Source organism: Augochlora pura, chromosome 6 (assembly GCF_028453695.1).
Source record: "Augochlora pura isolate Apur16 chromosome 6, APUR_v2.2.1, whole genome shotgun sequence".
In the NCBI taxonomy this organism is placed as follows: Eukaryota; Metazoa; Arthropoda; class Insecta; order Hymenoptera; family Halictidae; genus Augochlora; species Augochlora pura.
The window spans coordinates 24,281,510-24,307,512 of NC_135777.1; the positions used below are offsets into that span (position 1 = coordinate 24,281,510).

The 26,003-nt window shown below is 50.5% G+C and overlaps 2 protein-coding genes across 6 annotated transcripts in view; one reads left to right on the forward strand and one right to left on the reverse strand.

Annotated features, from left to right (window-relative positions):
- Kfase (kynurenine formamidase) overlaps window positions 1–26,003 on the forward strand; it is a 114,440-nt gene that overhangs the window by 3,222 nt on the left and 85,215 nt on the right. The window lies entirely within an intron of this gene.
- On the reverse strand, window positions 1,813–20,638 carry LOC144471300 (GTPase-activating Rap/Ran-GAP domain-like protein 3). Of its 5 annotated transcripts, none has more exons than XM_078183205.1 (18): window positions 12,637–13,160; window positions 10,093–10,542; window positions 9,335–9,401; window positions 8,687–8,770; window positions 7,735–7,816; window positions 7,282–7,400; window positions 7,142–7,206; window positions 6,831–6,897; window positions 6,619–6,721; window positions 6,426–6,524; window positions 5,835–6,047; window positions 5,480–5,751; window positions 4,914–5,160; window positions 4,370–4,824; window positions 3,877–4,213; window positions 3,719–3,805; window positions 3,254–3,523; window positions 1,813–2,739 (listed from the first exon to the last, which is right to left on the reverse strand). In XM_078183205.1, the coding sequence occupies exons 2-18, from the start codon at window positions 10,434–10,436 to the stop codon at window positions 2,486–2,488; spliced, it is 3,165 nt and encodes a 1,054-aa protein (XP_078039331.1). In that variant the 5' UTR covers window positions 10,437–10,542; window positions 12,637–13,160; the 3' UTR covers window positions 1,813–2,485. The 5 variants fall into 5 exon arrangements, with proteins under 5 accessions (XP_078039331.1, XP_078039328.1, XP_078039330.1 ...); XM_078183202.1 differs by having other exon boundaries at window positions 4,914–5,199; XM_078183204.1 differs by lacking the exon at window positions 12,637–13,160 and adding an exon at window positions 10,870–10,985 and having other exon boundaries at window positions 4,914–5,199.

Genomic DNA, 26,003 nt, shown 5'->3' on the forward strand with positions numbered 1-26,003 from the left:
AACATTTGTAAACCCTTCGCTATTTTAAAAAAGCCTCCTTTCTAGACCGACCCTAAGTCATTTTTCTCTTACGCCTAGACTGCGCGGTTTTATGACAATTTGAAGCGGTGCTGAAACGGGTCAATCTCGTAGGCACAGGCGTAGGCATAAACATAGACAGAGACAGAGGCATAGCACGATTTTCCGTATGTCAACGGAATTGGGAACGTCGCCGCTGTTGGAAAATGTATTCCACACCGTTCCGTAGGCAACTGTAGACTTTCGAGCGGACATCGAAAGGCTTCTTTCGTCCTCCTCCTCGGGGAGCTGCCGATGGCTGCAACCCTGGGCTCCGGGGGCAGAGAGACCGCCCGGGCCCGTGGTTGCAGCACTCTAGTATTGGAGGCGTCACCTGGCGACACCCCCGACGACACTGTCGTACCCGATGTGACGGCTGCGTAGGATGGTGATGCAGCCGTCTGGACGGACCACCGAGGTGAATGTACACCCCAGAGTGCAGGGGGGAGGGGGCGGTGGTAGCGGCGGTCCTCCCCCTCACTCCCCCTGCTGCACCTCGTGGTGATCCTCCCTCGTCCCTATTTTGAACGGGAATTCAATTATACGAACCTACCTGCTCCTCGCCGGACATCGTACGAGAAGCGTGTAGGCGGCCTTACAGAAATAGGGAGCAGGAGAAGACATAGCTAGAACGAGCAAAAGCGGGAGTAAAGGGGGTAAACAGAAAAGTGGGACGCCCCGAGCGTCGTGAAAAACTGCCTGCAGCACAAAGTTGTGTTCATAACACCCTTCGCACGGCAAAAAGTCCTTTTGCCAAGGGCGGCCGCAAAGTGCTTCGGGGTCGTGTCAGACATGGGACGATCAGCACTTCTTGTGCACGAGCACAGTGCTGGAGATCTTCCACAACGCAGGCACTGACTCCAGACGGTGACGCGAGTTGAAAAGCAAGACGACTACTGCGGATCGTCCTCGGCTCTGCCGTTCTCCTCGTAGAGGCGGGGGCGGCTGAGGGTGACGTTACCGCCCCGTCAATGGGACGTCAGGGTCCTCCTTCCCGGTTCAGCTCCTCTCGACGATCTCGCCGTCGCCGTCGCCCGGGATGCCACAGTCCTCCGCAGCTGCAGTAGATCTTACAGGTGCGGTAGGAGCTCTGCTGGAGGCTGTGGCGGCGGCGGCGGCGGCGGGGCCGGTGATGGTCGAAGGTCGAGGCGACGCGACGCTACCGTTTGATATTAATGAACTTCTCGGGTAAATGGGCAGTGAAAGAAACGCGAGTAAAACATTCGCGTGGCAAGACTTGGTCCATGGTAGCATAAGTCGGGTAAACGTAAATCATCATGGTTCAATGCACGGGACTGACCGGGGTCGGCAAAGCATTTTGCTTCAGCTCCGCTTGACAGCGATTGGCATTTATAATTCCCGGCAATGCAGCAAAAAAGTCGCGGAATGCGTTTGATTCGAACCCGTTTGAACGCGTTTCAGGAAACGTGAGTTAGTCCTTTCCACCGTGACGATCATATCGATTAGATCGTTCTTGCCGAGTGACTCGAGCCATTGGGATTGCATTTTTTTCGAACGGACGCCGTGCCGTGCCGCGGCCAAGCCGGGCCGGGCCGAGTCTCGGCGTGGGAAATCGACGAAAATAACGATCAACATCGGCACTTTGTTTTCTTCGCTCGATCGCGACGTAATGTCCGAGTCGCAATAGCTCGCAATCTACGCTAGAAAAGATATACAAATTCCAGATGGTGCGAGCTCGAATGGTGGTGGTGGTGTATCGCTGGTGAAGTGCTTGTCGGTTGATATGGTTAACGATTGGCGGGACGACCATGTGGCGTACATTTTATTAATCACTCTTTGTATGTACATGTGGACATATTGTGTGTACGTACGTAAGGCGGTTGTCGGAGTATTGTAAATAGACGAAACTCACTATGCTTAGAATTTTCTGTTAAAAATAAGATGCGCGACTCAGCCGGGGAAGGGGCTAGACAGGCGAAACCTTGAAAATGTTAACGAACGCTGTTCCCCCCATTGTTTGTTGTCCGATAATCCCCGTTTATTGAACCGTTCGCCGATAATATCCGAGAATTTCTGAAATCTTGAAAACTGGACCGGCCGTTCAAAGACTCGAGAGCTAATTGGATTAACCCGGTCGATGGGTCGGACAGTCTTTCACACTTCGGCGGCAAGGGCACTTCTTGCGCGTACGGTTACACCTACGTTATAGTTATAGCAGAACGCGTCGCAACGGCAGTAAATCTAACTACAATTAAGCGCATAGAGTGTCGCCGAGCGGCCCGGTCGTTCGCTCGATCCGATTGGCCGCGGCGCTATTGTACCATCTCCGTTGCCGATCCTAACCGAGGCACAAGCATCAGGTACCTGGAATCTGCAATCTGCAATCTGCAATCTGAAATCTGAAATCTGTCGCATCGGTTCGCACCGATTCGATCTCGACTCGGTCTCGTCTCGGTCTCGACTCGACCTATTTTCTCATCGGGGAGTGTGGTGGCAAGAGGTTGGTCGGTGTCGGGGTCGGGCTGCTGCTGCAGGACCGACTGACAGCCCTATGGGGCTCTACCGTAAGGAAAGTCCTGTCGGTGGTCGGGGGTGCTGAAGTGACTTCCGGTTCTACGGGGCTGGGGCAACGCCGTTGGGCGCAGGTCGACAGGCTGCTCCTCGATAAGGTCTGCAACGGTATCTGATAGATCCTTATCGGCTTCCAATCGTTCTGGCTATCTGCGGAGCAACAGCATGGTCAGGATTTTTCGCCCATCTTTGTACGACGGCGTTTTTATCGCGAGTCACTTCTCTCCCGAATTCGCTCGACGACCCGATCATATCTCCCTCTCTCTCTCTCTCTCTCTCTCTCTCTCTCTCTCTCTCTCTCTCGGGAAACGATCCGACCGTTGCCAACAAGAAGTCGCATTTTCAACGCAGACGATGATCTTGTTCGGCGGATACAGCAAAGTTTACAGCAGAGAAAAGTTAGCGACTCCGATAGAGACGTGACCGCTTTTGCGAAACCGGCGAAGGCTTATGAAACGCAACGCAACGCAACGCAACGCAACGCAACGCAACGCAACGCAACGAAACGAGTCGATGGAGCTTCGAGGAATCTCGTTGCGCTCCGTTCGGATCCGGAGCGCGTTGCCGCGTGAATTGCGAAATCAAAAAAGTCGGGAAATCAAGAAACGCGAGTTACAGAAATAGTAGGAAAATTATGATCTCTCCGGGACGAGCTGGTACGTACTTTGCGAGTTAGATCGGGAGGACGAGGACTGCGCGAAAGGCGGCGGACTAGAAACCGGTTCTTCTTTGTCCGAAGGCTTCGCGTCCAACCGAATTCTTTCGCACTTCCCCGGTAGAAACTCGGGAGCGGTCGTCGCGAAGAAGATGTCCTGCTTCGACGTGATCAGATTCAAGTTTGGCATCGCCATCGTGTGCACCAGATTCCCGTTGATTATTAGTCGAATCTCCATAGTGTCCTTGGTGAACGCGATTACGTAGGGGAAGGCACAGGCTGCAACAACATTGTTCTCGGTCGGTCATCGATGTCCCCTCGAACAGAGACGATCGTTTAAGTTTACGTTTAGGGGCTGTGTCGTTTGTTCTCTAGGTTGGGACGGTTCGACCGATTATGGCTTTTCTCTACGGGTCGGTCCGTGTTCATCGTCGATATTTCGACCAATTCGAGCTTCGAATCGCAATGGCTTACCTATAGCAGCTGGCACAGAGTTCCAGTTGAAATCGAACTCGGATGGCGCAGTGTTTTCTTCGAGTAATTTCTGGAAATGGCACGTGTCTACGAAAGCGGAGACTCTGTTAAGACCGACACACCATCGGCGATCGTCGTTCGATGCGGCGTCTACGTACTGTTATAGCAGAGCAGCAACTCTGGTTCTTCATCCTCGCAGAGGTCCAAAGCGGCTACCAGGTGCGGCTTCGACGTTCCGTCCATGTGAACGGTCCTCGTGCTTCCGGACGCCGAGATCAGTTCGAAATGGTGGCGAACGCCGCAGCAGAGGGTCCATTCGTTCGCAGAGTCCGAGCCCTCGATCATCGTGACCAACGACGGTGTTTCGCTGGCGTTGAACTCTTTTAGCACCGTGAAACCGTCCACGGTGTCCGTATCTGCCGTGGAACACCAGGCTGTCCAAGCTACGCTGTGCTTCCATTGCAGCACAGTCAATCGGCGGCCAACCGCCACGCACTACAAGTGGAAAGAAAGAAAGAAAGAAAGAAAGAAAGAAAGCAGGAAGGAGCTTATTCGAACGAGAACAACTCTGTTTCCTTCTCGGACAGGAACTCTTCAATCGCTATAAGGAAATGGAGAAAAGATATGATAAGACAAAGAGGTGGTATATACCATGCGCAGATGGGATCCACCAGGCATGGTAGTGGTGTACAAATGACAGCCTCTGGTTCTCGGCAGCCTCCTGTCTTTGATGTGCGATCGACCCCTGACAGCCAATGGTCTCGCTCGAACGCGGCCGCGCGCGCGAACCGCCACCGGTTTAAATTTCGCGGTGGATTTGGAGCAATTCTCGAAATCGTTGTCCTCGCTTTCATCGGCGTCGTCGTCGACGTCGTCTCCGTCGCCGTTGTCCTCGCAATCCTGATCATCCTCGCGCTCGTTCAACACCTCTGCCGACCTGTTGGCTGGGGCGCCGGCATTCTCGAACTCCCTCAAACGGAATACGTAGACGTTGCTATCCTTCCCTTTGTCCCCGGTGCGAAATAATAGTATACCGTGTTGCTCCACCACGTCCAGTTGCTTGATTTGCACGGACTCGTCGAAGATCATTCTATGGGAGAGGCTGTCTGAAATGTTCGATGGATGGTTATCGTTAGCTTCTGCGATCTGGTAAAGAACGAACGGCCAGCGGGCAACTGCCGATCGAAGATCTGACCTTCTATGAGAAATGTGCCGTTCTCCGTAGCAAGGACCACCTTGCTGTCCAGCCACACGTCTCCGCAAACGACCTCGTGCGGGAAGTCCGGATAGATGCATCTGGGCTCCCACGGCCTAGGTTTCAACGGGCCGGCCGTGGCCAGCGAGGTCGGCGCCAATCCTCGGACGATAGCTTCGAGTTTCAAGGCCTGTCCCACGCGTACCATCTCGACGGCTCGCGTCTCCTCGCGACGTCGACCTGGAGCCTCCACCACATCCGACAGAGCTCGTCGGTTCAACATGCTCTGCGAAAAATGCAACGGGTCGGGTCTACTAGGAGGGATATCTACTAGGAGCCGATGCAAATCCGAGGCTTATCGACATGCACGCGTGCAGTCGTCGCGCGACAAGAAGGCACTTTTGCGTTTAGAGATCCAAGAGAACACGACCACGGCAAGGTGGTTCGTTCGAGGTGCGAGCCTAGGAGCGGTTCGACGCGAGTCGCAAAGCGGAGGAACGTTCTACTGGAAGACTGGAAGACTGGAAGAAGGGTTCTCCCCTTAAGTAAGCCTTGGTGAAACTTACGTTGCTCTTGCTCTCCTGCGTGTGCTCTTGATACATATCTCTGAGAAGGGCGTCCAGCGTCCGCTCCCTTTTCCTGGAGAACGTGGGCGTGTTGAAGGTTGCCTTCTCGCCGTTGATCAGCTTCACCAGCAGGAACTCTCTGAGAGTGAACGGGTCCTCGAAGACCGGCGGACAGGGCAGGCTGGGCCCGAACAAGGGCACGCTCTCGTCGCAGTAGATGGCCACGCGCCACCCTTTGTTGTTCTCCTCGGTGGATACCACGGCGAACACGTCTGCGACCAAACATCCGGCTGACAAACGCTGCGCCCTTTTGGCAAGGGCTATAGTCCCCAAGTAAACGTAGGACACGACTTACGGGTAAACTGGCTCCTGATGCAATTCGGGTTGAACGCGTCTATCGCGTCGGGGTCGTCCGTGTAAACGATGTTGACGATGTCGTTGCCGATGTGCCGTTTCCTCTCCAACTGCTGCGGATTGTCCTTCGAATACGGCAGCATCGTGCTAACGTGATACATCACCTCGTGGCCGGCGTACACCGTGTAGTAACTTTCTTTGCCGGTCATGTCGCCTGAAACGTAGGCTCGTCTAGTCTAGGCCGTCTTTTCGGCAACGATAAACGTTTATATGAAACCGTGCTGAATCGCTCGCCAAGGAAAACATCCCTGAGAAATTGATATTAGATATTCGAAATGTCTATGAAACACCGTGTTACTGGACGTACGCTAGATATTCAACTAGGGAGAACAAACGACTCTTCGCATGGTGACTCTGAACGTTACTCGATCTCTCTTCGATGAGAAATATTTCCGTAAAAGCAGAGAGGTGGTTCAATTTCGGACAGATGTTTCGCTAGTTTATAGAACTGTGGTTGCGAGGACATCTTTCATTGTCGAGAAAAAAAAAAATCAGGACGGCGAACGACTCGGGAATAGAAAATGCCGGACACCTTTCACGTCCAAGCCGCCCCTGTATTTGTCCCAGTTCTTCAGCCATATTCTCTCGCCGAGGATCTCTAGGAAGTTGTCGAACTCCGGGCTGCCCTGTTCTGTAAACGAGAGAACGCCGTGGTACATGCTACGCCAACAACGGCTGACCTATTTTCTCGTTAGTTTTCAACCGTTGATCAATTTACAACTTACCATTGGACAGCATTTCGTCGTCAGTGGTTTGCCCCTTTTTCGCGTATATCACGCCGAACTTGAAGTTCACCGAGCCCTCCTGTTCCTCCAGCAAGAGCAGGTCCTGCGACGCGATACGTATTCTTAGTATAGTCGTCCCATCGGGTTACGGTTATGGGTTCGATTAGGGTTAGGGTTAGGGTTAGGGTTAGGGTTAGGATCGGGTCGCTTACCTTTTGTATATCCGGCGAAAAAATTTCGCGCGGCGCTTTGTCGAGCTTCTCCAGTCCGAAGAAGTTGCTGAAATTCGATCGCACAGTTGCTCGATATCGTCGTACTAACACACCAGAAGAGTTGCGTTCCTCCAGACCCTATCTAAACTTTTCGGCTAATTTTCTTCAACGACGAATTCGTGAAATTTCGATAAACGCGGTTTCTCTAACATAGTTTACATGGAGTAGAATCGAATTGGTTCGACCGTTCGGTATTTCTAGTCCGAAGAAAATTCACCCTATTACCTTGGTCTAACGACAGCAATACTTGCCTGAGAATTTGCCTGATCGTGATCGTCTTGTTCGCAGAGTATGGCAACGATATTTTCTGGGCGCCCTGTATATTTCGTTCCTCCTTCATTATTATATTCTGTAAGCGACGCTTCTATCGTTCGCGTTCTACGATACTTACGCTTTTCCTCCACAAAATCACTCTGTAATGGGGGACACTTTGCTCGTTGACTTCGTTCGTGACGACCGATAGAAACAAAGGATTTCTTTCTTGATCGGCGGCCACGTAATTCTGGTGCACTGAAGACAAGCCACAAAAGAGATTAGCGTTAACCGGGAAGAGAAGACGTTTCGCAGGGTCCAATATTCGTTTCGTTACACCGAGATCATCGTGTTAACAAAATTGTATTTCGAAATGATGCCGCTCGGTTGAAGTAAATAAAACGGAACAAATAATTGTTCTTTAATCCGATTGTTTCTGCCATTAACTTAATCAACCGCGAAGGATGATCAAGTCCAACAGTATAATAATTTTTAAGTATATAAATTTCCAAAGCTGGCCGATCGGTGCCTCGATCTATACTACTTATCTAAAAGGTTATCGTAAAATCCTAGGTAGACACATTTTACTTACATTTTCCGAGGAAGTACTTGAAATACCAGCGCGTTTGGTATTCGGGATTTTCCAGTATCGGTGTGCTGGGCGAGCCGAACATCTGCGCAACGATACGACCGGCTTTATCGGTAACGAAATGGGCAGAGTAGAGGGGAAATAAAACGGGTTTCAAGTTTCGTGAAAACGGGAGGATGCTTCTCTCTAATCGTAATCGGCTCTTTTCTTAGACTTTTCAATATCGCCCGCGATGTCCTGCGCAAAGTGTTATGTACATGCTGCTTCCTTGGAATACAATTGGCGCAGAGGTTTGTTCTTTCGCCAAACAAAAATCAAACATTATACTTGATCGAAGAAATCGTACCCACGAGAATAGAATATTCCTCCGACACAGCGGCGTTTTCTCGAAAATATACCAAAGATATTTCCGCTCGAATTTGGAACATTTGGCGACGCTATCTTCCTCCGTATTATCAACGTAGAAATATGCTTTCGGAATACGGTCTTTCGTAGCTCCGATCTAATTGTACCATTCCATCTCTAAAAAGACAAAGTCGACTCGTCGTGTTCCAAGAAAACAGTTGGGTGCACTTTATTCGATGCTCGCGGAACGCGTCTCCGAGGAGCATTGTCGATATTTTCGTTGACCGGAAACCGAATTGCGCCACTAGAAACGTAAGCGGAACGTGACTTCTTCAAACAGAGGTACATGCACGTCGATGCAACTAAACGTCGCAGCTTCGAGAGCTTCGAATATAATAGATAGACGAAAGGAATAACATGCACAAATTAGGATCATAGAAAGCTAACAAAGTTCTGGCAAAAATAAATCCGCGAATGTTTGTCAGGTTGGTAAATTTCAGCTAGGAGAAGACCGAGTTCCCGAAAAAAGGTTTTGAGGGAAAGATGGCTGACGGAGGACGAGGACGATGGAGGGGCGAGGGGAGACACAATTACGATGATCTTTTCTTACTTCTTCTTTCTCGCCGGGCGAATCGCCGTTCTCGACCCGAAATCTTCTGCCATTGTCGGAGCCGTCTTGCTCGATCTGCGGCAGCTAAAAGGCGATTTCAAAGGGTGACGCATTAGCAATTGCGAGCCTCCCGCGCCGTATCCGACAAGAGACCGCGTTCCAGTTTCGGAGTAGCTCCGTTACACGTCGAGAGACCGAGACCGAGCCCGAGATCAAGACCAAGACCAAGACCGAGATCGAGTCTACGACTCGTTTCCCCGTTCTTCTCTAATTAACTTTTATTGTGCCTGTCGCAGCTTGTCGCTCATTTTACACAGCCGCTACAATTTCTTCGATCTCGTCTTGTCGCGGCAGCCTACGATTCTGTACGAAACGCGGTCTGTCTCATCGTCTCATCCCGGAACAGATCGAAAATCGTTTCTGCCTTCTTCCGTCGAGTCATTATTAATCTTTGTTGCTTCGATAGAATTAATTGCAGGATACAGAAATAAAATGCTATATATGTAATCCCTAGCATTATATGCATACCACAAATCACCCAGCGAGTATTATCAAAGAATGCACGGACTATGCACTAAACGCGCCGACTTCGGGAGCCACTCTGAATTTATCGTAGGAACATTCTAGGAAAATATGCTGAATGCTCACCATTTCGACGCTGCCATAGTATCGCCTGGAGAGGACACCTCGCCTGGAAATCGCATCCGTGGTGGACCTGGAGCATTGCATAAATCCGTAAACCATTACCGTGCGTCTCGAAGATAGGAAAAGCAAAGGAAAGAAAAGAAGAGAGAAACGCGATAAAGGAAGATAATTGTTTCCAGTATCCTCGGACACCGCTATCAGCGTAACTGGGTTAATGAGGCCAGTCTGCCAGGTACGACCCTGGATCGCAACAATTAACCCGTTGCTTAGCTAAATTCAAGAGATGCTCGATCGCGGCTCCGATCAAAATCACACAAGCTTTCGAGCACTCTATCCTTCCATTGGTCTTGCTTTACACAAGTGCGATGATAGAACAGCCTTTGTTACCATCGTACCATGCGTTATAAATAACCGCAAGGCGCAACGAAAATACGTAGAAATATGCAACTAATTGGAAGCAATCGTTTGGATCGGACAAAACGATCCACGCTTGTTTCTATAATCGTAACGAGTTTATTATTTCGATCCACACCGACAGATACAGTTTCTTTCGTCCGCGGAACATGGGACCACTGAAAACAATTGATTCGGCAGCGTAAACGGGGATTTATGGGATTCTTGCGGGTTCCCAGCCATCCGCTTCGGCAAAGAAACCTTTGAAATTTTCCCATCATCTCTGTTCGAAATGGTGCCCCCCCGATCACCACCGGACGGACGTTGCAGCGAAAAGAAACGAAGCATCTAACAAAATGGAAACATACGCGTGGTGACTGGCCCTTCGGTGGAGATGTTTGAGCTGAGAGGACGGCAACGCGGATACGCAAACCGATCTGGACCTGTTCCTCCGTATCATTTCGTGAGCCGGTGGCACCGATTCCTCCTCCTCCTCCTCCTCGCTGTCGCTTTCCGTCGCCGAGCTGGCCTCTCTTCTTCCTTTGCCTCGTTTGCGCTTCTCCAGAGAGGCCGTGGTCGACGAGCTCGAGGTCGAGGCCGAGGCCGAAGCCGTGGTCGCCGTCGAGGGGACCGGTGACACGCTCGTCGACGAGCCGCTCGACAGCGAAACACCTCGCAGACGGGACACCAGCTTTATGTCCAGGCACAACATCTTCCCCGGGCCCGATCCGACCCCTGACGCTCGCTAGAACCTCGATTCTTCCTTCGTCGTCGTCGTCGCTGTCGTCGTCCGCCGCCGTCAAAGTCGAAAGTCGAAACTGTCCCAGAACGATTATTCGATTGCGAGCGAAACAAGGCAATCCTTTGTCTCGATGTTAGGGAAGTTGGCGAACTCGCGCCGCGATAAGGTCATCGATTTCGGTGACCGTCGAATAGACTGACTTCCGATCTCTCCGAATTTCATCGAACCGTGTCCCTGTCACCGGTTTTGCCAATTTAATCGGCAAGTTACCGGTAGACCGTGAATCTTTGCGAACATTCTCATTTTCGTTTCTCGGTGGGATTGTTTTACAGAAATAAAAGAAAAATTTGCCCGATCCACCGCAAAGGTAATCATTCGAAAAATAAAACGATAATGCTATTACCGCTATTGAAAAGCTGTACAGCAGACCACAAAGGCGCCAGAATTGGGATTTACTATCCATCTATCGTGGCTCTCTCGCTTCATTTTTCACAGCTGCGGACGTTAGCAAACGACGATCGCGTAAAGATCCACGGTCCGTATAAGAGAAATAAATCGAATGTTATCGTAAAACAATGGACTAGTTGCGTTTAGGGCTCGTTGTCGGTTGATCGGCGTCAGCAGCGACGGTAGGGACAAGCTCGCGACCAAGTATATTCTTTTTTGCTCGAAACGGAAAGTCGCGGATGTTTGCTCGGGCGACTCGACGATCCTCGAGGATGCTGTTCCTCGATGGGGAATGCCTTTTGCCCGCCAAATCGATTGCTCTTTGGGATCAGCCCGATCCACGTGTCGCGTACGTATCGTTTTGCCCCTAGGCCCTAGGTTCGAGAAAGAACGCCGCGTCGCTGCCCTCCGATTTCTTTGTACCTCTTACTCCCGCAAACCACTCGTGACTTTCCTTTCAACGGCGTTCTCAATACGTGCACTGCTTTTTGTCTCTGCGGAACAAATTAAAGAGAAGACAAAAAATACAATAGCCTTTGTCCCCGGCGACTGCGCATTGCTCTACGAATCGAGGAAAGTCCCGGAAATCTGGCGAAAACCCGACCGGTCGGAAAACGGCCCCACCCTCGCACCCGTCCGCTTCTTTGCGAGCAATTTTTTTAACAAACGTGGCAACAATTCATTCCGCCGAACAAATGAGCTTAAGTGGGACCGTCTACGTTTATAATGGTAATTGGATCGATGACTGTCGAGACAGAGGGAAAAAGATATTGATACCAAAACGGAAAGGGAGTTCGTATGTAATCGAGATTGGTCCATTCCCGAGAAATTATTGAGTCCAGCAAATTCGGATACGATCAGAGGTGTTGCAGCATTTTCGATTGTTTTCTTGTAAGGGAGAATAGTACATGGCCGGAAAATAGCAGCGCAAAAACATTTTTCTTCTCGAAAGGTTTCGACTCCTACAACACAACGAGCGTAGAATTTGTTGCGTCCAATAAGGCCGCACCTGATTTGATATTCGTATTTCGTATTTAAATAAAACCATTCGACTCGTTTTAAATTTCTCAAACTGCGCGCCACGGGATTTGCTTCGCGACCACGACCATTTAAATTCCTTCGTCTTTAACAGATTCGAAATAAACGAGAAAATGCTCACCGTTCGTCGGGATTTTTTGTTTTAACGCCTGATATCGCGTCTATCGTGAAAGACGATAAGAGCATCGAAGGGAATTTAGGAGTGCACGTTCGCAGCAGCTTCCGCGATGCAGCGATGCAGCGATGCAGCGAGGCTGCGGCAATTCACGAAACGGGAAAAGTCGCGAATCAAAGAATCGAAAGAAATCAAACTTTCGATCACTTTTTCCAACCAAGAATAGCATTTCGCTTGTACGTGGACGTAGTCGATCGGGTGACAGAGCAGAGCGATTTAGCAGTCTACGGTCGAATGCTCGGGCGGCCGTTCGGTTTTCGGAAACCGCGGAAAACACCGATGCGTGGCATCGGCCCCCCACGCACGGTTCGCAAGTAGCCGAGGTCTGCGTGAACGCGACGGCGACCATCGGTAACGAGCTTCGAACCGAGTTTCGGTTCATCGGACAACGAAACCGGCGACCAAATAAGCTTCGCTGACTCGAGCTTTGGAAAAACCGATCCTCGTATAGTTTACGGTCGCCGAGCAACATCCGAACGATCCGTCGAGGGAGAGCACTCGCGTTCTTACAGGCAAGGAGGATCAAGTGTCCATCGTCGATCGAGGATCCAGATCGAAGCGTCGGAGCTGCCGTGTGCGTAGGAGACGCATCCAAGTGGTTCGGATCACAGCGTCGATCGGAATGGATTCGACGTGGACGTTTAGTTTGCCAGCGAAACAAACCGAACGGAATCCGAACGAAAATCGAGTCGGGCTGGAACCGGAAGACACAGTTTGGTCGATGTCGCACGTGTCCGGTGGATCGATCGATCCGTCGATCCGTCGATCCGTCGATCGACCGATCGGTCAACGAGGGAAAAGAGAGAGCGGCGAGAGGCACGAACGATGGGTTTGCCTCGCTCGGGTCTGCAACCCCTACTGTACTGGCGGTGGACTGGGCGGCGGGCTAGGCGGCGGGCTAGGCGGCAGGACACGACCCTTTTCGAACGAGGACGCAGCGAGAGGCGGCGAGAGGCGGCGAGAGAGGCAGCGAGAGAGGCAGCGAGGCGGCGAGTTACGGTGAGAGAGCAACTACTCGTAGTAACACGGCGACTCCACGACTGGCGCCGCGTCGTCGAGCTCATTGGCTCTCTTTTCCTCCCCCGTCTCCCCTTCTCTCCTCTCCGCTCCGTTCCTCTACACTGGTCTCTGTCGCGGCTCCTCTTTCTCCCGTGCTTTCTGTCTTACCGCAACTTCACCTCCCTGAAGCGACGTGCACACCGTCGCGATACTCTGGAATCTTGAAATTCCTCCGAGTCGATCAACATTTCGATTCGATCCCCAAAATCAGGTGTCGTTTGTACTACGCCGTACTCTGCGAGCTCGCTTAGACGCGAGGCGACGGGACGCGCCGCGACGGGCTGAATTAGAGTTCGAAACGGTGCCGGATAGTACCGTTACCAGCTACATACATACTACGGAGGATCGCGGCGCGGTGCCCAGCCCTTTGTCGCGATGAAAACTTTCCATTAGCGATCGGGGAGGTTGCGTCGCCGTTGCCAGAGTTAACACGCCTTTCAGGACCGAACTTGGCTCCTATGCAATTTCGCCTGTTTACCTGCTCCACTTGGTACTTGCGCAAGCAGTATTTGTCGTTTGCAGAAGTTTAACAGCGTCCATAATTTCCCGATGAAATTCAAGCAATCAATTTTGTAATTTAATCGTTACTCAGAAACGCATCCCAGAAACTTTCGACGTCGCTGCAGCATTATTTCCCGATTTTCTATTTTTCATGCATACGTGTACAGCAATTCGCAAACAACATCGAGCCAACCGTTATCAGACTTTGTAATTCTACTTCCGCGTCTGTGCATTTATCTAAATGTTTTGCAGCTTGTTATCGGATACGATACGAACAATTTGCTGGCACGAGCGATTGTAAATGGAGGATACTCCGGAGAATGCAAATAGAATCGAAGGCCATCCAGTCGGTGTCGGCAACACCGCATTTTACATTTCGTTCGAAGCATTAATTGTTGTTCCGAATTGCGAACAACTACGATAGATTCGCGTTGCGGGTAGACGGTCGACCTTTGAATTTTTTTTAATCGTTCTCCGATAAACCGAAACAACTTTTCTTTTCTGCGCGTCTTCGTTTACTTTCATTCCTAGACTCAGATGTCGTTTTTGATCCCGGCTCTACGTTGCAAACGTGTTAATAGGCAGAAAATAGATAAGACCTATCGACGATTACAGCAAACACGGATAAGAATTCGTCGCAGGTCTGTGTGTAAGACTATTTCGAAACAAACAAGTCTCGACAAATAGCACCCGTATTTAACGAATCATGCTCGATACGTTCGCAGCGATTCTGGCACGGTATTCAAGAATCTAGAATCTAGAATCTAGAAAAGGAAAAGTAGCAAGAGGGGTCCGGAGATGCGACACGCGTTCTCTATTGTGTACACAGCTTAACTCGGATTCGGCCGGGCCGGTGCGGTGTCTCTCTCGAACCGCCAACTAGGCCACCGCCACAGCCACCGAGCAGACGTTGATCTTCTTTTTCCGATCCTTCTCGGATCCTGCGTTTTAGGTACCGTTCCTCCCGTCACCCTCCGCCCTCCACCCTCCACCCTCCACCCTCGATCCTCCTTCCCTCCGCGTTCGCTGACTCGCCCTCCGCCTCCGCCGCCTCCCTCGTCGCGTCCCCTCCACTTGATTCTCTTAATTTGTTCCTTAGCAGAAGAGACCCCTATCGAGAAAGGAGACCCTCGTCGGTTCGAATCGAAACCGACATCCGTCGCGAAGTCTCCGCGGTTTTTCTCGGTTCCTGCCCGGACAGATTAGCCGGGATTTTCGGCGATCTAATCGTTGCTCCGCTTTTCGGTTTCCCTTTACATTCCCTTTCGGTTCGATGTCCTCGTTTTGTTTACCGTATAGTATCGATTGCTCGTTCCTGGTATTCGGTTGCTCTATTTGCTGCCCTTTTAATCCTCGTTCGGCCACGGCCACCCTTCTCGTCGAACGATACCATTTCATTACACTCGGTTCGTCGATCGATCGATCGTCGTCGTCGTCGTCGTCGCCGTCGTCGTCGCAGATTCTCCTCTGCGAGCTGCTGGAACAATTTTCCAACACGTATTCCTTCCAAATTTCGGTACAATACCTATCGTCTATCTATCTATCTCTCCTCCCCCTTCCCTATTTTCGGAGGGTAGAACTTTGGAAAACATTCGGTTTATGTATATTGTTGATCGATGAAACGATGCCAGACTACGTTTCGTCTGTGAACCTTTCGTTGGTAATCGTCGTATCGGTTACCGACGTCTTTCAGCTCTTCTCTCGGATGGTAATCTTGTCCAGCAGACTGTACTCTGCTGCACCGTGCTGTACCGCAGGCGAGACCTTTTATCGTTTCCACGACTTTACCGATAGCTTGCGAATGTTTCGCGCGGATATTTCAGCGGCGGTGACACGTTGTTTCTACCGAAAACGAGGTCAACCTCTACATATTTCTTCGATAACAGCTTGTCACTCGAATTTTATACGATTTTTATTGCGACTGTTAAATACCTGCACGCAAAACTGATTCCATCGACCAGAGTAAATTTTCTGCAATAAAAAATAAAAAAAGTAAATAATGCTTTATATTTGGTAGAATTAGAGAATAGCGTGAAGTTTCGACCAACAAAGAGCGTATGACTAATTTTCGGTGATGATTTTGCCTCGATGCGACACGACACGACGGAACTCGAGGCCATGCGACGAGGGAGAAGTCTCGTAATCGATGAGCGCAGCTACGTTTTCACGTGTTGCTTCTACCTGTGCTGTTACGTAAAAGCCGTAAAAGGAATACGAAATCATGTGTACGCGTTGTCCAAGGTTCGCCTTTTTTGTTCATTCCATTAGCTACCTGTACGCTGTGTACGCTGTTCCGTACAGGTCACGCAATATTGCGATACGAAATTCTGTTTAGAGATTTTTCCTCGACAATCGAAAATAATCCATACGTCCACGGAACTTTTCAAGTTGCCTGCGAGTTATTATTTAAATACGCCCGAACGCTAAGTCATATTTTGATCCGACTGAAACGATGCTCGCGTTAATTTATTCGGTCGATGGGCCACGACAAATTGTTAATGGTCCATGAAACGATGGCCGCTAGTTACTGCTTCGCCACTTTTTCCTTGCTTGCGGTTTTTCAACCAAAGGGCCGACAAATTCTCGATATTTACAGAATAATCTTTCTCGCTGTCGCCGGGTAAAACTTCGGGACTATTCCATTATAAATTGCCATTTTATGTAAATTTCAGAGTCCAATTTCGTAAGTTATTATTTCTCAGATTCTTCCTACTTTCGTTTACTGTCGGTTCAGCTATTTTATCAAGATCGTAATAGGTTGATGCTTGTTGTGGCGCTTCTCGAGCAGGTCCTTAAAATTTGATATTTTTAATAGCTTGTAGTAAGTTTGGCGTCGAGGTTGGATCACTGAAAAAACGCTGCTATGTGCGCTTCGTTATGCACCGGCAAGGTCGATACTCGCGCTGCGTTGCAAACACGGTGCAGTAGATGCGGCTGCGGATGCGGATGCGGGCCATCGGGGTGACGCAATTCTCGATATGTCCGCGCGACAAAGTAATCGGAAACGGTCTAGTTCTCTCCTGTTTTCCCTTCCTACGCGAGAAAGAAAGGGAGAGAGAGCGAGAGAGAGAGGGAGAGAGAGAGAGAGAGAGCGACCATTATTCGACGCGTTCAGAAAAATGAAATGAGAATTAAAGCACAACGGGGTAACTGCCGAGCCGAGTTGTAGTTGGACCCTAGCCCTCCGTTTGCCAGTCATTTTCGAACGAGTCCTCTTTCAACGGATAATGCTAACAACTTCTTTGAAAATCTTCTTTTTAGAGAAATTGTCGAACCTCTTTTAATCTTTAAACATTGTCATTTCGCAGTCTAGTTTCTGAAAATTAATGTTAATTTTCACGAGAAAATAATGTTAATTTTCAGGCAGACAATTAATTGTCTTGTTCCCCCGAAGATCGTCACTCGATCGAAGCACTCGGATGTTTTGGAGAGCAGCGATCGTCGGGATTGCCGCGATTACAGCGATTACAGCGATTACAGCGATTGCACGGGCTACGAGTCTGTTAAAACTCCCGCGGTCCATGGTCCGCGAAGCAGCATATTCGTATCCGTGGCCACGGCCACACCTTCAGATTTCTACCACACATTCGAGAGTCGATACTCGTTCTTATTCCTCTCGCGTCCCTTTTCTTCGCTTTTCTCCGCTTTTCTCCCCTTTCCACGGCTTTTCTCCCCTTCCTCCCCTTTTCACCCCGTTTCCACGGTCGGCCGTGCCCCGTGCCCCGCGCCCCGCGCCCCCTGACCCGTCCGCCTCTGTTTCTCTGTCCACTGGCCAGAGTTGCCCAGTGTCCAGTGCCCAGAGGCCGAGAGATGCGGCAACGGTCGACTTCCACTTGGTCGAGCGTGATCGAAATTGATCCATGCGGTACAAAAGGGACTTCGCCGGCCGAGACTACCAACGGGCCGATAGCAAAAGAGTTAATTATAAAGAGGCGAGCGTCAAAATCCGATACGTTGTCGTTGTTGTCGTCGCCGTTGCCGTCGCCGTTGCCGGTGCCGTTCTCGTTCTCGTTCTGGTACAGCCGGTTGCCGTTCGCGCGTTGTCTCATCATTGTTGCAATCGTTGCCATTTTCGGTGTCGTTGTACCTGTACCTGCACTTGTCGTTGTCATCGTCGACGGAACAACCGAGACCTAGGAGTTCGCAAGATCGCGAACAATGACAAATTATCGGGAACGAGAGATCGACGCGATCTACCTCGGTCCCGGGAATCGATCTTCCTCGATCTTCGTTGGTTTCCGCGTAGATCGGAAAGCCCGCGAATACACTGGAACGAGCTCTTTCTAAACTACTTGCAACTTTCCATGCATGTAATTTTTCTACGTCGAGACAAATATTTAAGCAAGCGTAGAGCAGCTCGTAGCCGTCTATTTGGAGTATTTTGAATAGAAAGAAGATCGCTGTTGTTCCTGCTGAATTATAGCTAACGATTTTCTTAGGAAAATTTGTTGAATTTTCAATCGGCTTGCCTGTGGACTGCAGCCTGTAGCTCGTAACCTGGTTATCACGCTCTGCGGAACGCATTGGAGGCACGAGCTCTTGGTTCCTACGGTTTACCATGGATTAGAATCGCTTTCCTCGGGGAGCCCTTGTCGTCGCGACTCCGGTTTACGTCGGCTTCCATCCGAAATAATACTTTACGAGAGCGCAGTCGAGATTCCACAATAGTTTTCACACGCGAAACATTCTCGAACTATATATATATATATATATATATATATATATATATTGCAAAATGAAAAGTATAGGTTCTCGCGAATCATTCGATTTGCATAGAAAATTGTCAAAATCGAACTTCGACTTTGGACTAGCAAGAAAATCTAGTAAATTTTCCAAGCGTCCTTTATTCTTTGACACGGAAGGCAGGAAGGAAAGCAACGCGAGACCGACCGCGCATTGTCCGTTTATTCTTCCCCGGTGAACAATGCGATTCAACACCTACGATTCTTCAACTCTTTCCATCGCATCGGTCGGCATTCTGCATTGGCGCAATTGTTCGTCCTTAATTATAATAGAACGATCTATTCGCGTTCCTCGAACCGTTTGTATCGTTTCGTGCTGTTCCTTCGTTAGCAGAACCTTAAATCTCTTCCCAGAAATAATTAGGAAGCCGTTGTTTCTTCCGTTTTTGCTACGCTTTCAAGTATTCGAGTTAAATTTAATAACCGCGAGCGGAGTATTAAATATTTAATACGCACGCGTTCGAAATATGATATATATATAATTATAGGAATATAATCGATTCCAGATGAAAAGTTATCCACGTAGAGCGATGCCAGGCATATCCGACGCATAGAAATTGCTACGTTCTCGCGCGTTTTTCAATTTCGAGCGAATCGATGGAATGCCTCCTTTGAAATCATACCAACCAGTTACGAAGAATCTATTTCGAGAAAAACGCGCGCTCAAAGTCTCAAGAATAGTCTACAAAGGCATGTTATACACGTGCAAACGATCAAATTGTACGAGCGTATAAATAGGTATGGAACTGACAATTTCTCTAAAACGAGAATATTACTTTGGTGATTTAATAAATTCAAACTCGAAATTTCGAGGCGACAGGCGACAGGCGGCGGCGGAGCTTCGGTGTCGAATCAATATCCAAGCTCGTTTCCGCTCGGTCGTCGATAGGAAATTCGCATGACTCGATGCTTCGGCGTCGAAAGCTCTCGCGTGCACGCGTTCAAAACAAAACAAACTTTCGAATTAAACAAAAAGTTCGCGCGCTAATGCCTAACAGGCGCGTGAACATTAACCCCTTTGCCCTGTATTTCAACGCCGAAGTTTCATATCGAAGCACGCGGTGAATTTATTTTCACCGTGGAAAATTCAGTAATCCGCTGCCGCGTCGTCCTTTATCGGCGATCCTGGATAAGCGGTATCAAACAATTTAATCGTAAACTTATTACCTTCTACGCTCATCTCATTTCACACTTATTCCATCGTATCCAAACTTTTCGCTTTCGGCGAACGAATTTAGAAAGTTCAGAATGTTAACGATATTAAACGATTTTCATTTAATTTCTATATTTTAAAGTTTCTTTGGGATATTTATATTTTTATCTCGTCGAAACCGGCGTACCTAAATGCAAAAAGATTCCTAATCCAATAATTCTAGAACAAGGCGAATATTCGCGCCGCTCGGACGGCCCGTTTCCTTTTAGGAACGCGAATAGTTGGTCGCTCTGCTACCCGAACGCGGAGAAATTGCCAAAGTTTACCAACAATTAGATCGGTTAATTGGTTGTTCGGCCAGAAGTTGGTACAATGGAATTAGGCGATGGTGCGAGTTGCGAATCGTGCGTCACGGGAAGAGTTACCTGTTGCAGCGCGCCTCACCGCGACGCGACGCGACGCGACGCGACGGCTCGGCTAGGGGCTAAAGCCAGAGCCGAGAGCCAGGACTAGCTTCCTGCTCGACGCGAAAGAGTTTCAGCTTTCGGTTCCATCTCGTTTCAATAAATATTGACTCGATTTAATAGAGTGATTTTGATCGATTTCGGTGTGGGTCGATTGAACAACTGCGTTTTGAATACAGTAATCGGAGGGCTATGTTACCACGGACAGTGGATTGTGGAGCGTGGACTGTGGACTGTGGACTGTGGAGGGTAAAAGCGAGCGATTCGTACTCACCGCGCAGTCCACGGCAGGACCTTGGTGCCCTCCAAGCTGATGCTCCTCAGCTCGTACTTGGAACGGTGTCGAAGAGGCGAGCCGGGGGCAGTCGGCGTGTGGAGAACGCTCCTCATGCTCTTCGAGCTGATCCCGGCGAGCGCGTGCCTCCTGCCGGAAGTGCCTTCCCTGGTCGACTGGTTCGCGGACCGTCTCAGCGAAGTCATCCTCGTCGAGGTGGTTCCAAGGATGCTCTGTTGCTCGATCGAGGCCTTCACATCGTCTCGCGGACTCGCGCGGTCTCTCGAGGTGCCGGGCTGCTCTTGCAACAACTTCAACGGTTCCGAACCAGTAGTCGTCTCCTCCTCGGGAGCATGCCGCGCTCTGAGCGACAGTTTTGCGCCGAAGAGCGAATCCGGTGGCCGCGGACGCCGACGATCGCGGGCGGTGGCCAACGATTCGCCAAAGTTTCAGCGAGATCTCAGACGATCGCTCGATCGACGGCCGACGCGCAGACGAAGCTGTTCACCGATCGAACTCGCTCCACCGTGGATCGCCGAACCTCCTTCGCCATTTCTCGGATTCGCGGACTCGCGGATTCGCGGACTCGCGGATTCACGGATTCACGGACTGGCGGATCGACGAGTAGACGAGTAGACGAGTAGACGAGTAGACGAGTAGAGTCGAAGCAGCGTGGAACGATGGCCCTCGGTGACCGGTCGCTGGTTTGGTCGTCGAGCTTTTTGTCGTTGTTGGTCGGAGAGAGAACTGAACCCGTCGGATCAACCGGCAACCATAAATGACTGCGCTACCCTTCAGCCCCACCATCCAGCGTTGTTCGCCACCGCGCTGAGAGCGAGCGTCGTAGAGACACCGGCACAACCCCACCATCATCCTGTCCCACCGATCCTCTCTGATCATCGGACTTTCTCCCCGGCCGATACCCCCTTTTCAACTACGTGCTTCGATGATTCGGGGATCGATCCGGTCGCGCGATCCGGCCGCGATCCGAGACTCCCTTCGGCTTCGGGGACGGCCGCTGCACAGCTCGCGCTCGCGTCCGCGTCCGCGTTCGCGTTCGCCGGCTCCGTGCAATTAAGCGAGACGACGCGCCCTTTTGTGCACGCTCGCGTTACTCGCGAAGCCGTGAAAATTATTAGACGCACAGGCGACTATAAAAAGACGACGACGGCGAGACGGGTTTTCGCTCGGAAGCCAACGTGGTAACGATTAGTTGGCCAAGTTCGTCGCTTCGAGCTACGGCTAAGTATAAAAGTGTTCTCCTCTCCGCCGCGCGCAACAGTATGTATTTCGTCTCGAAAGCCACACCGAAAGTTGATTTAACGCTCGGGTGGAGCGGCTCGGGTCGATTCCGACACAGATTATAGATACGCCTATTTATAGGTTCCAACGATTAATTTTCATCTTCGCCTCTTTCGATACAACTAGACAAACCGTCGCGTTAGATTATTCTCAATTCAGAATTCTTATCTTTTCGATCCTTCTTTTCTTCTCCCGTTTTCGGCGACATTCTCATAAATAGTGGCGTTTACTCAATCGCGAGCCAGGCCAGCATATTACGATAGAACCCGCGTAGCCCGGCTAAGCGATTACCAGTCGACGCGGAGAGAAACTCGGTGCAGCCGATAACCCCAGCTTGTAAACGGCAGGGTGTAATAATCCGTCGACGCCTGCATTTCCAGGCGACTCGATTCGCTACGACTCCTTCCGATCCACTGTAAGCTGCTGTAATCTTTTCTCGGATAATCCGAGTTACCAAACGTCCTACGATCGAGGAATATTATCGTTTGGCCGCGAAACGCGCTTATGGAATGTCGATGCCAATTCGGTTCACGAAAATCTCGATAGGTATGGCATTCTTTATCAATACTCCGTCGAAATACCGAAAGCCGGTCGATCTCCCAAAAGATATTCTTATTCTGGGATCTAGAACGTTACCCGAGATGTACTTTCCGCTTGCGACGCGACGCCGACGTCGACGCTAGGACGCCCGCGATCGGAAGATATTAGCAGGAAATTGCGATCGAAAGACTCATTCGAAGCGGAAGGAAACTGCTGCGCGATACGTTTCTTATCCACCTCGACGAGTAATTCCTTGAAAGGGAATTTGTGCAAGCGGCTCTCGCTCTCTCCCCGGGAGAGAGAAAGAGAGTTTTTTCGATTCCGCTTTCATAATTGTTCGGTTTAGCGGAAAGCACACGGTGGCCGGTGGCCGGTGGCGTGCGCGTATCGGGGCAAAGAAAATCGTTAATTCGGAGCGCGTACCTCGTTACACGTCGAACCGTCGCCTCACAGTTTGCGAGATCGCTCGCTAACGGCGGCACCGCACCGCGCCGCGCCTTTGGACGGCCACCCCATCCAACGAATTTCGTTCACCACGTGCTTTCTACACGACGTCGCGCAAACTCGTTAATTCATCAAAGTGTGCTTGTAGCTTTATCGTTCCTCTCTGACACTCTCTCTTTCTCTCTCTCTCTCTCTCTCTCTCGACGACGACGACGCGACGCGACGCGTTTTCTCCGTTGGCACCGCTAGACCCTTGCAAAAATTTCGCCGAGAACACGTGCAAGCTAGCTATCGCAGCTCTGTCTCTCTCTCTCTTTCTCTACTTTTCCGAATCCATTTTTGTCAGTTTCTGTCGTCGAAGCTGCTCGATCTATCAGACGACGACTCTACGGCTACTTCGCAGACCGGCGCTACGATCTTCAAAAACGATCGACGGTTTTGGAGATTGTAGTCCCATGTATATCGACGAGATTACCAGGCCTCTTTCCAGGTGTCCGGCGACTTTCCAGGATCTTTGTGGCGAATTTCGTGGGGAAACGAAGGATCTTTCGAGACGGTGGGACGCGACGGGAGCGAGCATCGCGTCGTTCGCCGAAGACTGCTCGATTCAGGGCCAAGATTATTCCGCGAAGGGCGAAAGCACCGAGCCGCGTGTACCGGGGAACGCATGCGTCGCGGCGTCGCGCGTCGCGGTCGCGGGTCGCGGGTCGTGAGTCGCGGGTCGCGGGCCACGCGTCGCGAGTCGCGAGTCGCGCACCGCGTCGAGATCGAGAGAGAGCTTGTTTTTCGAAAAACAACGCGACCGCTCTCGGGGAGGCGTGTCCTTTTTCCGCGAGGATCGATCACGGAAACTCCACGCAAGCTTTCTCCCTTTTCCTCCCCCCCCTGCTCCCGTTCCCGTTCCCGTTCCCGTTCTCGTTCTCTCGGGCTGACCGTGAATCGCGAAGGTGACGAACGATCGACGTTCCTCGTCACCTGCGAATAATTCACGACGACGGCGACGTCGCCGATCGACGAATAGAGTTCGGTTATACTTGCTCTCGGTCGTCCGCCGTAAGCAAGATTAATCGACGCGGACACGACGCTGCGTCGAAAGTTTGGAACGGAGCACCTCCCGCTCGACAGGCCCTGAATCAAAAGCGAAGAAAAGCGAGTTCCGCGTGGCATTCGCCGCCCACCACTGGCAACGGCAACGGCAACGCGATCGTCGGGGGACCTGGCCCTGCGACCAGCCGCGCACCTCGCGAGGCGAGAGAGATGGCCTGCCCCGCGCAGCTTCGCAGTATCAGCCGATAAACGCGGCAGAACTTTCATCGGAAACTATTTGCTCGCCCTTCGGCTAGCTCGCTTTTCGCAGGTTATAATTTTAGGTAATTCGTCCCGATCCGAAGCCGCGACGCGCTCGGCCGCAGGGACGCGAGCGTCGAGAGAGGTGGGACGAAGCTCGAACTTGTCGCATTACCTTTTCCTATCTTTACGTAAGTTCGCGAGAGACGCGAGAGACGTAGCGAACGAGCTCTTTTAACAACTACCTAAAAGACTTAGGGAACAGTAACAGGCTGGGAATTGCGCAACATTGTGCACAATCCGGTCGCGTATTAATCGTATTTGCTGGAAGAAGCTTGACCGGAAATAGAATAAGAGACGAGAGGCGCGTCGGGACGCGGCAGGAGGTGGAAGCGAGTCGCAGTTGGAAACGGATCGTCGACGCGCGCGAATCTCTGGACGAGATCGATGAAAATGATTCGGAAGCTTTTCACAATTTACACTGTTTTATTATCAATTCGTTCCTATTTTACACTTACTAACGCAGACTATAGTCGAATCGTCGATAGAAACTTGATCGGTTGGTAAAACTCGTTGAAAGAGACAACGACGTTTCGCTTTCGAGATGTCCAATTTTCATAGAATTTATAGAACCGAGTCGAGCCGCGGTAGAATTAGCTTCTCGGCACGGTCGTTTCCTTCGTTGCTCTTGTTCTCGTCGGTTTTCCGATCGGACGCATCGTTTGTATCGCATCTCGGTGTCGGCTATGCGGCTGTACAATTGCGAACCGTTGCGTCGTCGCGCGTGCTATTCGACAAATTGATGCTCCAACGTATTTCTACGCGTGTACTTCTTATACATCGATGCAAGCTGAATAAAGCAGGGTTATAGATAACGGGTCTTCGATAAAGACGAGAAGCGCATTCCTTGCAAAGGAATATCGAACACGATATTATATTTATCGAGTTATCCTTGTTAGAAGAGATCGGACGACTACGATCTACGAATCGAAGAGAACCTCTCTTATCTATTGCGATTCCGATTCAGATTCCGATTCAGATTCCGATTCCGATTCCGATTCCGACTTCGATTCGATGCATTTATAGTTGAAAAGAAACGAACCGACGAACGTACAACGCTCTCGTTTCGGTCGAAACGTCTAAATAATAAAGAGATGGCAGTTTCTGAAGCAAATTTTAACGATACTCGGACGTCGGCAGATTGCGGAAGTTTACGACACTCGGCGACCTGGAAAACGCGTGGCAGCAAAGCAATTTGCCATGATTCTCGTAAAACGGTTCGCGGAAGAAAATCATTGCTTCGTTTCCAGAAATATGCGTTTAACGCGTTAAGCGGCGATCCAAACCCCAAAATCGTTAAACCGATGCTAAAGAAGTCAACCCTTTCAGCACTAGAGTGTTTCGAACCCAAAGAATCTCGTGCCCCGCCAGATTTCGCAGCGAGAGAGAGTTTGCACTCGGACGATGAGAAATTGCGCGACTGCGACTTCTCGAATGGAGCTCCGGCGACGTTAGTCCTGAAAGGGTTAAGAAGATTTATCATGGGGAACCTCGAACCGCCTCGCGTTCGAAAAACGAGGCTTCCCCATTCGAATTCGTTCGGAGGTATTACGGTACTACGACACCGTCGCAGTTCAAAATTAGTGCGGCACTGAACGCGTTGAAGCTGCATAATTGCGGGAACATGCGCAGGTTCTGATACTTCCGCGCACGGTAACGTCCACGACAGAGAAAGCGAGTCGAAGGCGCGCGCGCGCCCGTCTGCCGGAAACTTTCGGTTTACCGAGAATTTGTTTGTCATTTCTCGCGAGTTCCGTTCAGAAAAACAGCGGCTCCAAAAAAGAGGCGACGGAGAATTGGCGGCGACTCGCTGATGCCAGAGCGAGCCTGCTTGGACGGTATCGTGCTCTCGTCGCCTCGCGTCGCCTCGCGCCGGTCGATATCCGCGTATGTATATCTATCGCGAGTTCGAAGCAACGCGCACCGCGCGCGTGGGATACATTTAACACCGATGCGAGAGAGGATTAAGTACGTCTTGAAGAAGGAAGTCCTAGCTATTGTTTGAAGCGTATAACCCAGCACCGTATGTTTCGTTACCTACTTAAACAGAC

Excerpts from the sequence above, each read along its gene's own strand:
- LOC144471300 (XM_078183202.1), bottom strand. The coding sequence starts at position 10,436 with ATGTTGTGCCTGGACATAAAGCTGGTGTCCCGTCTGCGAGGTGTTTCG. Across the intron at positions 6,048-6,425 it reads GGGCGGCTTGGACGTGAAAG|GCGACATGACCGGCAAAGAA; the intron begins GTGTCCGGCATT and ends CCTACGTTTCAG. Across the intron at positions 5,200-5,479 it reads CGCAGGAGAGCAAGAGCAAC|AGCATGTTGAACCGACGAGC; the intron begins GTAAGTTTCACC and ends CATTTTTCGCAG.